The 14,604-nt window shown below is 47.7% G+C and overlaps 1 protein-coding gene across 14 annotated transcripts in view; it reads right to left on the reverse strand.

The window, feature by feature from the left end:
- The window catches only part of LOC118389794 (actin-binding LIM protein 3-like), a 199,701-nt gene that overhangs the window by 35,046 nt on the left and 150,051 nt on the right, over positions 1 to 14,604 (reverse strand). For 8 of the 14 annotated variants that reach the window (XR_008147215.1, XR_008147214.1, XR_008147213.1 and 5 more), the window contains exons 8-12: positions 12,528 to 12,586; positions 11,835 to 11,906; positions 8,236 to 8,391; positions 5,853 to 5,988; positions 2,211 to 2,309 (exon numbers count right to left, since the gene is read on the reverse strand). Coding sequence is in view for 10 of the 14 variants with exons in the window: in XM_052529427.1 (XP_052385387.1) it covers positions 2,211 to 2,309; positions 5,853 to 5,988; positions 8,236 to 8,391; positions 11,835 to 11,906; positions 12,528 to 12,586 (522 nt within the window). In the remaining 4 variants the exon portion in view is untranslated. Of the gene's footprint in view, positions 1 to 2,210; positions 2,310 to 5,852; positions 5,989 to 6,328; positions 6,360 to 8,235; positions 8,392 to 11,834; positions 11,907 to 12,527; positions 12,587 to 14,604 lie in introns of all 14 variants that reach the window. The other 6 variants (XM_052529432.1, XM_052529428.1, XM_052529429.1 and 3 more) reach the window with 4 other exon arrangements.

The raw sequence follows: 14,604 nt of genomic DNA on the forward strand, positions 1-14,604 counted from the left end.
TGTTGTTAGAAGTTATATTGTGTTGTGTTGTATTGTGTTGTATTCTATTGTGTTGTGTTGTATTGTTGTATTGTGTTGTTGTGTTGTGTTGTGTTGCACTGTGTTGTATTGTGTTGCGATGTGTTGCGTTGTGTTGTATTGTGTTGTTGTATTGTGTTGTTGTGTTGTATTGTATTTTATTGTGTTGTATTGTATTTTATAGTGTTGTATAGTATTGTATTGTATTGTGTTGTGTTGTATTGTGTTGTATTGTGTTGCACTGTGTTGTATAGTGTTGTATTCTATTGTGTTGTGTTGTATTGTGTTGTTGTGTTGTGTTGCACTGTGTTGTATTGTGTTGTATTCTATTGTGTTGTGTTGTATTGTTGTATTGTGTTGTTGTGTTGTGTTGCACTGTGTTGTATTGTGTTGTGTTGTATTCTATTGTGTTGTGTTGTATTGTGTTGTTGTGTTGTGTTGCACTGTGTTGTATTGTGTTGTTGTGTTGTGTTGTGTTGCACTGTGTTGTATTGTGTTGTATTCTATTGTGTTGTGTTGTATTGTTGTATTGTGTTGTTGTGTTGTGTTGTGTTGTGTTGCACTGTGTTGTATTGTGTTGTGTTGTATTGTTGTATTGTGTTGTTGTGTTGTGTTGCACTGTGTTGTATTGTGTTGCGATGTGTTGCGATGTGTTGTATTGTGTTGTTGTATTGTGTTGTTGTGTTGTGTTGTATTGTGTTGTATTTTATTGTGTTGTATTGTATTTTATAGTGTTGTATAGTATTGTATTGTATTGTATTGTGTTGTATTGTGTTGCACTGTGTTGTATAGTGTTGTATTGTGTTGTATTGTGTTGCAATGTGTTGTATTGTGTTGTGTAATGTGTACTGTAAGACTGTACCCTGTATATAAAATAAATAACCCATTTTGCCATCTCCTGCCATCCTTGTCTGGACTCTAATGGCTGATTAAAGTGACACCATCAATACAACAGATGGTGTGTAATGGGTTCTGCTGTGCATGTACAGTATATTTAAGCATTGAGGCGCGAGGGGCTGTGATATATGGCCAATCCACCACGGTTCAGGGTTGTTCTTAGGCACAACGCATCACGGACCCCCGACGTGCTGTTTTGCTGTTATAAACTGCTTACCAACGTAATTAGAGCAGTAAAAATGTATGTTTTGTCATACCCGTGGAATACGGTCTGATATACCAACGGCTGTCAGCCAATCAGCATTCAGGGCTCGAACCACCCAGTTTATAAAGGCAAATGAAACAAAACATCCCGATGGAGAGGGGACGACGGACATCTGGTTACAATAGACACTCAGCACAGAGAATAGAAGAGGAAGAGCTAGTGACAGATGACGGCAGGGTAACAAAGACACACCACCAGTGATGACGTCTGCATAATGGCAATGATGGATGGGGTGAGGGTGTCATCGTGAAGGAGGCAAGCCATGCAGAGAGACATGGTACTACACACAGCCAGTCACTGGCAGGCTGACTACATGCAGTTAGTAGGGTGTAAGATGTCCCCACATTGGGACCTTCGAAAACCTTTTAGGTCGGACTTCAGTTGAGGACAAGAGAACGAGGAGGAGGAAGAGGAGGATAGGGAGGAAGAGGATGGGGAGGAGGAGGAAGAAGATGGGGAAGATAAGGAGAAAGAGGATGGGGAGGAGGAGGAGAAAGAGGACAATGAGGAGGAGGATGGGGAGAAAGAGGACAATGAGGAGGAGGATGGGGAGAAGGATGGGGAGGAGGAGGAAGAGGATGGGGAGGAGGAGGAAGAAGATGGGAGAGATAAGGAGAAAGAGGATGGGGAGGAGGAGGAGAAAGAGGACAAGGAGGCTGAGGATGGGGAGTAGGAGGAAGAGGATGGGGAGGAAGAGGATGGGTAGGAGGAGGAAGAGGATGGGGAGGAAGAGGAAGGGGAGGAGGAGGTTGGTAAGGAGGAGGATGAGGGGAAGGAGGATGGGGAGGAGGAGGAGGAAGAGATTGGTAAGGAGGATGGGAAGGAGGTGGAAGAGGAGGATGGTAAGGAGGAGGAGGATGGGTAGGAGGAGGAAGAGGATGGGGAGGAGGAGGAAGAGGATGGGGAGGAGGAAGAGGTTGGTAAGGAGGAGGATGGGAAGGAGGTGGAAGAGGAGGAGGAGGATGGGGGGGGAGGGGGAGGCGGACGGGTAAGAGGATGGGGGTTAAGGACAGGAAAACCAGAGGCCTACCTGGCACATGGAAATGCTTGGGGGCTTGGTAGGTGGTGGACATGCTGGACCTGGTGTCAAGCTGACTGTAAGAGAGAGAGCTCCTGCCACTCTCAGTGCCTGCAGACAGTCAGTCCAAGAATAATGACAGTGACAGAAACCAGAGCATGAGCCAAGGCTTGGCACCACCCCTTAACCAGACTCATCCCATTCCCATTCCACAGCCAAACCTCAGCCAAGCCCACGCTCACAGAGAGCCAGCCAGTCAGAGATAGAAGACATTTAGTTTCTGGAATTAAAGATGTCCTATGCCTGACTGCAGAGGAAACAACATCATAAAACAACTGCCAAGTCTGCCATGATATTAATCTACATGTTATATGACCTGCTATTAGACAATGAGAGAGGGATGGATGTTATAGCATGAGAGAATGGGGGAAGAGCAATCCCCTGCAGCATACCACCACCACCACATTCACCATTACCATCACCACCAACATCACTACCAACACCACCACCATCACTACCATCACCACCAACATCACTACCAACACCACCACCACCATCACTACCATCACCACCACCACCATTACCATCACCGCCAACATCACTACCAACATCACTACCATCACCACCAACATCACTACCAACACCACCACCACCATCACTACCATCACCACCACCACCATTACAATCACCAGCAACATCACTACCAACACCACCACCATCACTACCCTTACCACTACCACCACCACCATTACCATCACCACCACCATCACTACCATTACCACTACCACCACCATCACCATCACTACCATCACCACTACCACCACCACCATCACTACCATCAACACTTCCACCACCATTACCATTACCACCAACATCAACCACCAACACCACCATCACTACCACCATCACTACTACCACCACCACCACCACCACCACCACCACCAGCATCACCACCAGCATCACCATCATCACTACCACCACCATCAGCACCACCACTACTATCACCACCACCAACATCACTGCCTGGTTAAGATCTTAGATATCAGTTTGTCTCTGTGAATGGTTTGTCCTCTGACAAATCAACTATAAATTTCGGTGTTCCTCAAGGTTCCGTTTTAGGACCACTATTGATTTCACTATATATATACTATTTCACTGCTATGCGGATGACACACAGCTGTACATTTCAATGAAACATGGTGAAGCCCCAAAATTGTCCTCGCGAGAAGCATGTGTTTCAGACATAAGGAAGTGGATGGCTGCAAACGTTCTACTTTTAAACTCGGACAAAACAGAGATGCTTGTTCTAGGTCCCAAGAAACAAAGAGATTTTCTGTTGAATCTGACAATTAATCTTAATGGTTGTACTGTCGTCTCAAATAAAACTGTGAAGGACCTCGGCGTTACTCTGGACCCTGATCTCTCTTTTGAAGAACATATCAAGACCATTTCAAGGACAGTTTTTTCCCATCTACGTAACATTGCAAAAATCAGAAACTTTCTGTCCAAAAATGATGCAGAAAAATTGATCCATGCTTTTGTCACTTCTAGGTTAGACTACTGAAATGCTCTACTTTCCGGCTACCCGGATAAAGCACTAAATAAACTTCAGTTAGTGCTAAATACGGCTGCTAAAATCCTGACTAGAACCAAAAAAATTGATCATATTACTCCAGTGCTAGCCTCCCTACACTGGCTTCCTGTCAAAGCAAGGGCTGATTTCAAGGTTTTAATGCTAACCTACAAAGCATTACATGGGCTTGCTCCTACCTATCTCTCTGATTTGGTCCTGCCGTACATACCTACACGTACGCTACGGTCACAAGACGCAGGCCTCCTAATTGTCCCTAGAATTTCTAAGCAAACAGCTGGAGGCAGGGCTTTCTCCTATAGAGCTCAATTTTTATGGAACGGTCTGCCTACCCATGTCAGAGATGCAAACTCGGTTTCAACCTTTAAGTCTTTACTGAAGACTCATCTCTTCAGTGGGTCATACGATTGAGTGTAGTCTGGCCCAGGAGTGGGAAGGTGAACGGAAAGGCTCTGGAGCAACGAACCGCCCTTGCTGTCTCTGCCTGGCCGGATCCCCTCTTTCCACTGGGATTCTCTGCCTCTAACCCTATTACAGGGGCTGAGTCACTAGCTTACTGGGGCTCTTTCATACCGTCCCTAGGAGGGGTGCGTCACTTGAGTGGGTTGAGTCACTGATGTGATCTTCCTGTCTGGGTTGGCGCCCCCCCTTGGGTTGTGCCGTGGCTGAGATCTTTGTGGGCTATTACTCAGCCTTGTCTCAGGATGGTAAGTTGGTGGTTGAAGATATCCCTCTAGTGGTGTAAGGGCTGTGCTTTGGCAAAGTGGGTGGGGTTATTTCCTTCCTGTTTGGCCCTGTCCGGGGGTGTCCTCAGATGGCCACAGTGTCTCCTGACCCCTCCTGTCTCAGCCTCCAGTATTTATGCTGCAGTAGTTTATGTGTCAGGGGGCTAGGGTCAGTTTGTTATATCTGGAGTACTTCTCCTGTCCTATTCGGTGTCCTGTGTGAATTTAAGTGTGCTCTCTCTAATTCTCTTTCTCTCTTTCTTTCCCTCTCTTGGAGGACCTGAGCCCTAGGACCATGCCTCAGGACTACCTGACATGATGACTCCTTGGTGTCCCCAGTCCACCTGGCCGTGCTGCTGCTCCAGTTTCAACTGTTCTGCCTTATTATTATTGGACCATGCTGGTCATTTATGAACATTTGAACATCTTGGCCATGTTCCGTTATAATCTCCACCCGGCACAGCCAGAAGAGGACTGGCCACCCCACATAGCCTGGTTCCTCTCTAGGTTTCTTCCTAGGTTTTGGCCTTTCTAGGGAGTTTCTCCTAGCCACCGTGCTTCTACACCTGCATTGCTTGCTGTTTGTGGTTTTAGGCTGGGTTTCTGTACAGCACTTTGAGATATCAGCTGATGTACGAAGGGCTATATAAATACATTTGATTTGAAATTTAATTTACCACCACCACCACCATCATCACATTCACCACCATCACCACTATCACATTCACCATCACCACTATCACATTCACCATCACCACTATCACCATCACCACATTCACTACCATCATCACCACCATCACCACCACCACCGTCCCCACCACATATACTTCAGGTACTACAGTATTATCAGACTCTAAGAGGAGTCTGGAGAAGAGGAGGCAGGGTGTGACTGTATGGCAGTACTGGAGGGGATGGTAATGTGGGTGCATGAGTGGCTCCCAAGCCTGAGTGTGTTAACGTGGAGCTAATGTTGTTCCAGTCACATATAGGAACTAATGTTGTTCCAGTCACATATAGGAACTAATGTTGTTCCAGTCACCGACAGGAACTAATGTTGTTCCAGTCACATATAGAAACTAATGTTGTTCCAGTCACCTATAGGAACTAATGTTGTTCCAGTCATCTATAGGATGTACACACAGGGCATAGGGTTAAATCACTCCCGACGCCTTCCAACATGATCACACTCAGTATCGGTCTAGAATTGTTTTCTTGTTGACATTTGAAGGCAAAATTATTGATGCTATTTAATCTCAAACATTTCTTTTCAAGGAGGAGTTTCTCGTGCCCATGTGTAACGCAGAGTGACGCGGTCATGTTCCATTGAGAGACACTCACCGGGGCGGAAGCGGTGCTGTGGGGAGCAGGAAGTGGACACGGTGGGAGACATGCCCTGGCGGCTGTAGGTGGGAGAGTCATTGAAGCCTGGGCTGGAGGAGCGCCTTTGTCTCAGCTCCACCCTGTCATAGACGTCCTGGGAAGCACAGCAGTCACAGGTCAGTGTCTGTCTGTCTGCAGGGCTCAGTCTGTCTGTCTGTCTGTCTGTCTGTCTGTCTGTCTGTCTGTCTGTCTGTCTGTCTGTCTGTCTGTCTGTCTGTCTGTCTAGCACCCTTGCTAACACCACATTGTTTACTTGTGTACATTCTTTCATCTAATAGTTATTTAATCAAGTCAGTTGAGAGCTCTGTGCCTCTTCTACGGCTACCGTCATCACATGGACCCAACAGTATATCCCACACACACCCTCTCATTCCCGTTCAGCCATCCCCTCCCTGTCAAGTGATTCAGTGCAGTAGTGCATGGAATGTAATTACCTGAGAGTTTGGAGAGAGATTTCCCAGAGACCGTAGAGGACAGGAGAGGAGTGAAGAGAGAGCAGTGGAATCAGTCACTCAATAGCACCATGCTCTCCAGAATGACTTAGCAGAATGCTATTCAGAGCCAAACATGGAATAGATCAAATGGTATCCGTGAGCTTACTAAACCATGAATAATATGACTTAAAGTCCTTTTTGCAATGCCGTTTTTAATAGGGTTACATAGTACATAGAAAACCTCACAGTAAACATGAAGAATCCATTTTGTTTGCGGCTTTGGTTTACCAATGTAAAATAATCTCAATAAATAGTACATTTAGTTACAAAGGCCACAGCGCGAAAGTATGAAGCGTGTAATTGACAAATTGTTCAGCGAGTGTCTCTCGAAGTCTGATCAATTCACATCTGTGGCCAAAGCAGGAGGCTCACAAGGATGTAGTGATGTTTTAACATGGTTTTGTGACCACGCTACAACCACACACACAGGGGCTAAAGAGGGAAGCTGGGGGAGTAAGCAACAGGGAGACACAGAGACAGCAGGCACAGGGGGCACAGAAAGAGGAGGACACAGGGAGAGGAGGACACAGAGAAGAGGGCACAGGGGCACAGAAAGAGGAGGACACAGGGAGAGGAGGCCACAGGGAGAGGAGGACACAGAGACAGCAGGCACAGGGGCACAGAAAGAGGAGGACACAGGGAGAGGAGGACACAGGGAGAGGAGGACACAGAGACAGCAGGCACAGGGGCACAGAAAGAGGAGGGCACAGGGAGAGGAGGACACAGGGAGAGGAGGACACAGAGAGAGGAGGACACAGAGAGAGGAGGACACAGAAAGAGGAGGACACAGGGAGAGGAGGACACAGAGACAGCAGGCACAGGGGCACAGAAAGAGGAGGACACAGGGAGAGGAGAACACAGGGAGAGGAGGACACAGGGAGAGGAGGACACAGAGAGAAGAAGGCACAGGGGCACAGAAAGAGGAGGACACGGGGAGAGGAGGACACAGGGAGAGGAGGACACAGAGAGAAGAGGGCACAGGGGCACAGAAAGAGGAGGACTATTGTAAAGTGGCTGTTCCACTGGATGTCATAAGGTGAATGCACCAATTTGTAAGTCGCTCTGGATAAGAGCGTCTGCTAAATGACTTAAATGTAAATGTAAATGAGGACACAGGGAGAGGAGGACACAGGGAGAGGAGGACACAGGGAGAGTAGGACACAGGGAGAGGAGGACACAGAGAGAAGAGGGCACAGGGGCACAGAAAGAGGAGGACACAGGGAGAGGAGGACACAGAGACAGCAGGCACAGGGGCACAGAAAGAGGAGGACACAGGGAGAGGAGGACACAGAGAGAAGAGGGCACAGGGGCACAGAAAGAGGAGGACACAGGGAGAGGAGGACACAGGGAGAGGAGGACACAGGGAGAGGAGGACACAGAGAGAAGAAGGCACAGGGGCACATAAAGAGGAGGACACGGGGAGAGGAGGACACAGGGAGAGGAGGACACAGAGAGAAGAGGGCACAGGGGCACAGAAAGAGGAGGACACAGGGAGAGGAGGACACAGGGAGAGGAGGACACAGGGAGAGGAGGACGCAGAGAGAAGAGGGCACAGGGAGAGGAGGACACAGAGAGAAGAGGGCACAGGGAGAGGAGGACACAGAGAGAAGAGGGCACAGAGGCACAGAAATAGAAGGACACAGGGAGAGGAGGACACAGGGAGAGGAGGACACAGAGAGAAGAGGGCACAGGGGCACAGAAAGAGGAGGACACAGGGAGAGGAGGACACAGAGAGAGGAGGACACAGAGAGAAGAGAGCACAGGGGCACAGGGCAGTGGGCTTCACGCACACACACATACATAAGCACACACAAAGGTCAACTAGAGTAGCACTAGCGTATCAGTACCTCCCCATAGCTGTAGCTTTCTAGTCTGTCATCAGATGAGTATCTGTGATTAGACTCACAGGGAATGAGATCGGGCCGCTGCACGTCACAAATAGTTTTAATCTTAGGCAGTGCGGCCAGATCTTTGTAACTTAGGACCTCGTTTTCCACTTTGGCCTGTAGAGAGGACACAGAACGAGACAGAACATGGAGAAGCAGGTGTAAGACAGACAGACAGACAGACAGACAGACAGACAGACAGACAGACAGACAGACAGACAGACAGACAGACAGACAGACAGACAGAGAGGACAAAGCTTGCGTTGACAGACTGAGAGATCCGGGGGGGAGACCGGATCAGGGTCAGCTGCAAGCTGCTGATGGCACCCTGGGTAAGACAGAGAAAACACACACCCACACACACTGACCGCAGAGACATCCCAGAAACAAACAAAGCCAAACCCTATGGAAGAGAGATTGCTGGAGAGTGGCCACAGCTCTCCCAGGACTTTGGTCCAAACCACACTCAACAACAGCATAATATCTGAACAAGTTGTTTACCATGGCAGTTTTCCTCTTTAGTGGCATACAGAGTATTTGAGCAGAGCGGAACGAGGGGCGGAGCTGGAGCAGAGCGAGGGGCGGGGCTGGAGCGGAGCATTCCCAATTTGACTGGAGCGCGAAGCGAGATTCCCAAAGGCTGAAGCATCGACCTTCTCATAGATTCCAATTTCGCTCCAGTAGTGCTCATTTCACAAGCTCGGGGCATGCCCAGCCCAGCACGCATTTGTAGTCTACTTGCGTACTGCTATAACCCTTTGCATTAGTTACTGTCATGGAGTTCACTAAATATTTTCATAAAGAAACTGATAAAACACACAGGTACTAAATCAAGGAGACTTACAAAGATGATGACCAAGAGCAAGAGAGATTACTCACCTCGAAATGGATGAAGATTTTTTTCTTTAATGAGTCCGACGCGAAGGATACACTGCTTCCCCGAGACCAGGCCCAAATCCCTGTCATTTACGTGAAGAAAATACAGAGACACGAGGGGCGGAGGTCGGAGTGCCTTGTGAGGATTGGTCGGCGATAAATCCGCCTCCACCATCCGTTCTATTGTCCAATGTGAAATCACTGGAGAATAAACTGGTTGAGCTCCGTTCAAAACTATCCTACAAAATGGGACATTAAAAACTGTAATATCTTACGGTTCACAATGGTTCCCCCAATGGTGGAACAAACTCCCTCACGACGCCAGGACAGCGGAGTCAATCACCACCTTCCGGAGACACCTGAAACCCCACCTCTTCAAGGAATACCTAGGATAGGGTAAGTAATCCTTCTCACCCCCCCCCCCCCTAAAAAGATTTAGATGCACTATTGTAAAGTGGCTGTTCCACTGGATGTCTTAAGGTGAATGCACCAATTTGTAAGTCGCTCTGGATAAGAGCGTCTGCTAAATGACTTAAATGTAATGTAAATGTTCACAGAGTCGTGGCTGAACGACGACACGGATAATATAGAGCTGGCTGGGTTTCCTTTGCATCGGTAAGACAGAACAGCTACTTTGTCTGGTAAAACGCGGGGTAGAGGTGTGTGTCTATTTGCTATAATACATTTCAAGCAGACCACCATAGTCCCTGTGCCCAAGAAAGCTAAATGACTACAGCCCCGTAGCACTCACTTTGGTTGCCATGGAGTGCTTTGAACGGCTGGTCATGGCTCACATGGCTCACATCAACACCATCATCCCAGAAACACTAGACCCATTCCAATTCGAATACAGATCCACAGATGATACAATCTCAACCGCACTCCACACTGCCCTTTCCCACCTGGACAAAAGCAACACCAATGTGAGAAAGTCATTAATTGACTACAGCTCAGCGTTCAACACCATAGTTCCCTCAAAGCTCATCAATAAGCTAAGGACCCTGGGAATAAACACCTCCCTCTGCAACTGGATACTGGACTTCCTGACGGGCCGCCCCCAGGTGGTGAGGGTAGGTAACGACACATCCGCCACGCTGATCCTCAACACTGGGGCCCCTCTGTGGTGCGTGCTGAGTCCCCTCCTGTACTCCCTGTTCACACACAACTGTATGGCCAGGCATGACTCCAACACCATCATTAAGTTTGCTGACGACACAACAAAATGATGAGACAGCCTATAGGGAGGATGAGCGCTTCTTACATTCACCTTTTCATGTTTACAATGCTTCAAAACCAAAGGGTAGGTCCAGGTAGTCAAGAAAAATAGTTTGGTGTTGGTTAAATTGTGATTTTAATTGATGGAGCGAATTTTGGAGCGGTAGCTTTTTTTTCTGTGAAGAGCAGAGAGGTTTTTAATGGAGCTTTTGGAAAGGACGTGAAGTGCAAGCACGGCTCCATGAGCGATGAGCGGAATTTCCTACAGCTCAACTCCGCTCACATACTCTGCTGGCATAAGTATACCTTCCGGAATGTTACATACTCTGCTGGCATAAATATACCTTCCGGAATGTTACATACTCTGCTGGCATAAATATACCTTCCGGAATGTTACATACTCTGCTGGCATAAGTATACCTTCCGGAATGTTACATACTCTGCTGGCATAAATATACCTTCCGGAATGTTACATACTCTGCTGGCATAAATATACCTTCCGGAATGATACATACTCTGCTGGCATAAGTATACCTTCCGGAATGTTACATACTCTGCTGGCATAAGTATACCTTCCGGAATGATACATACTCTGCTGGCATAAGTATACCTTGTGGAATGTTACATACTCTGCTGGCATAAATATACCTTGTGGAATGTTACATACTCTGCTGACATAAATATACCTTCCGGAATGTTACATACTCTGCTGGCATAAATATACCTTCCGGAATGTTACATACTCTGCTGGCATAAGTATACCTTCCGGAATGTTACATACTCTGCTGGCATAAATATACCTTGTGGAATGTTACATACTCTGCTGGCATAAATATACCTTCCGGAATGTTACATACTCTGCTGGCATATGTATACCTTGTGGAATGTTACATACTCTGCTGGCATAAATATACCTTGTGGAATGTTACATACTCTGCTGACATAAATATACCTTCCGGAATGTTACATACTCTGCTGGCATAAATATACCTTCCGGAATGTTACATACTCTGCTGGCATAAGTATACCTTCCGGAATGTTACATACTCTGCTGGCATAAATATACCTTCCGGAATGTTACATACTCTGCTGGCATAAGTATACCTTCCGGAATGTTACATACTCTGCTGGCATATGTATACCTTGTGGAATGTTACATACTCTGCTGACATATGTATACCTTGTGGAATGTCAACTTCACAGAGCAACTGTCAACAATGGAGAAATGATGTGACCTTTAAAATACATCAATACCACACAGGATATAACAAACAGTGTTTTCCCCCCAAAAACACATAGAATCACCTGAAGCCACAGACAACTGCACATGGTGGTCTGTCGACCCATGTGAATGACAGCTGGCTCAGATCCTGTAAAGAGGACTCCGCCTCTAAGACAGGCTGGCAGCCAACAGAAGGCGTACGTGTAATCAAATAACCATGGCGATGCCTTGGCGACAGACTACTCACACAGATGATGCGGCTCGGGGAGCCGATGCTGGACCCAGGGGGAGATACGGAGGCCTCCGAGGTACGTCTGAACTGTGGGGAACACGCAAAGGCACGCGCCCGCACACACACACACACACACACACACACACACACACACACACACACACACACACACACACACACACACACACACACACACACACACACACACACACACACACACACACACACACACACACACACCCGTGTCAGAGTGAGCCTGCAGAGGTCAGACTGCGGCTAAGGGAGACAAAACAGAGGATAACTTGGATGAACAACACCCCAGTGTTACCTCAGACCCTCTCCCTACAGCGGCTCTGCTCTATCATACTCCAATACTTCAACACACAACAACAGGAAGAAGAGAGAGTTTCTAGGAGGACATAGTAGTGTAGTACCGGTGGGGCTCTATGGTTGACCAGGTCAAGGTGTTGTAACAGTCTGGGAAATGCAATAGCACTGCATCTCAGTGCAGGAGGCGTCACTACAGATACTCTGGTTCGAATCCAGGCTGTATCACGACCGGACGTGATTGGGAGTCCCATAGGGCCGTGCTCAATTGGCCCAGCGTCATCCGGTGTAGGCCGTCAATGTAAATACAAATTTGTTCTTAACTGACTTACCTAGTTAAATAAAAGTTAAATAATTATTATTATTTTTTTAAATACTCACTCGGAGTTTCTTCTCCAATCGAGCTGCTTGTTTACACACAGGATGCCACACCTCGCAACCTGTTGCAAAGACACACCCACAGTCAAACATACTGTTTTTCAAAAAGAACTTGACATTCATTCCTCTCCACAGGATGGCTACTACAGTTACAATACTGTAAAACCACTGGGGTGCTGTTTATTATCGGGGAAAGGAGAGGAAGGCCACATTTCTCAGTGTTTCTACTGCGCTTCAGTAACTACTTATCACACAACAATCAAAAGCATGTGTCTGTAGATCAGCACTTTTCAACAACAGCCATACATCTAAGATGACAGAGTAAGTGTTATATCTGAGAGAGGCTTGGAGTCTGTCTGTCTGTCTGTCTGTCTGTCTGTCTGTCTGTCTGTCCAGCTTCCTCCCTCGCACACACACACACACACACACACACACACACACACACACACACACACACACACACACACACACACACACACACACACACACACACACACACACACACACACACACACACACACACACACACACACACACACACACACACACACAGATTAAAAGGGGATTCTATTTCTCCTGGTAGGGGTGGGAACACTAAACCACTAATGTCATGCTACTCCTCAGTTCTCCTCAGCACTCCTCAGTACTCCTCAGTACTCCTCAGTGCTCCTCAGTGCTCCTCAGTGCTCCTCAGTGCTCCTCAGTGCTCCTCAGCGCTCCTCAGCGCTCCTCAGTACTTCTCAGTGCTCCTCAGTGCTCCTCGGTGCTCCTCAGTGCTCCTCAGTGCTCCACAGTGCTCCTCAGTGCTCCACAGTGCTCCACAGTGCTCCTCAGTGCTCCTCAGTGCTCCACAGCGCTCCTCAGTGCTCCTCAGCGCTCCTCAGCGCTCCATAGTGCTCCATAGCTCTCCTCAGTGCTCTTCAGCGCATAGCAACAGATAATGATAATGACAGAGAAGCAGCAACAGCCTGGATATCATACATACTGCAGGTTCCCCAGGCTGTAGGGTGATACACAACTGTACTGTACGTTGTACAGTCTATCTTTTTATAAGGGTGTAAATTGTAAAGTATTTAGTCTGTAATGTCTTTTCATTACGTGTCGGACCCCAGTAAGACTAGCTGTCGTCATTTGCCTCGGCTAATTGGGATCCTAATAAATAAATAAACATCTGATCTGTCTGACCAATCATAGCCTATAAGAACCTGGGGGGTAGCATATAACAGAGCCTGTGAGGTAGCCTATAACAGAGCCTGGGAGGTAGCCTATAACAGAACCTGGGGGGTAGCCTATAACAGGGCCTGGGAGGTAGCCTATAACAGAACCTGGGAGGTAGCCTATAACAGGGCCTGGGAGGTAACCTATAACAGGGCCTGGGAGGTAGCCTATAACAGAACCTGGGAGGTAGCCTATAATAGAACCTGGGAGGTAGCCTATAATAGAACCTGGGAGGTAGCCTATAACAGAGCCTGGGAGGTAGCCTATAACAGAGTCTGGGAGGTAGCTTATAACAGAACCTGGGAGGTAGCCTATAATAGAACCTGGGAGGTAGCCTATAACAGAACCTGGGAGGTAGCCTATAATAGAGCCTGGGAGGTAGCCTATAACAGAGCCTGGGAGGTAGCCTATAACAGAACCTGGGAGGTAGCCTATAATAGAACCTGGGAGGTAGCCTATAACAGAGCCTGGGAGGTAGCCTATAACAGAGCCTGGGAGGTAGCCTATAATAGAACCTGGGAGGTAGCCTATAATAGAACCTGGGAGGTAGCCTATAACAGAACCTGGGAGGTAGCCTATAACAGGGCCTGGGAGGTAACCTATAACAGGGCCTGGGAGGTAGCCTATAATAGAACCTGGGAGGTAGCCTATAACAGAGCCTGGGAGGTAGCCTATAACAGAGCCTGGGAGGTAGCCTATAATAGAACCTGGGAGGTAGCCTATAACAGAGCCTGGGAGGTAGCCTATAATAGAACCTGGGAGGTAGCCTATAATAGAACCTGGGAGGTAGCCTATAACAGAACCTGGGAGGTAGCCTATAACAGGGCCTGGGAGGTAACCTATAACAGGGCCTGGGAGGTAG

This window comes from Oncorhynchus keta, chromosome 11, assembly GCF_023373465.1.
Source record: "Oncorhynchus keta strain PuntledgeMale-10-30-2019 chromosome 11, Oket_V2, whole genome shotgun sequence".
NCBI lineage: Eukaryota > Metazoa > Chordata > Actinopteri > Salmoniformes > Salmonidae > Oncorhynchus > Oncorhynchus keta.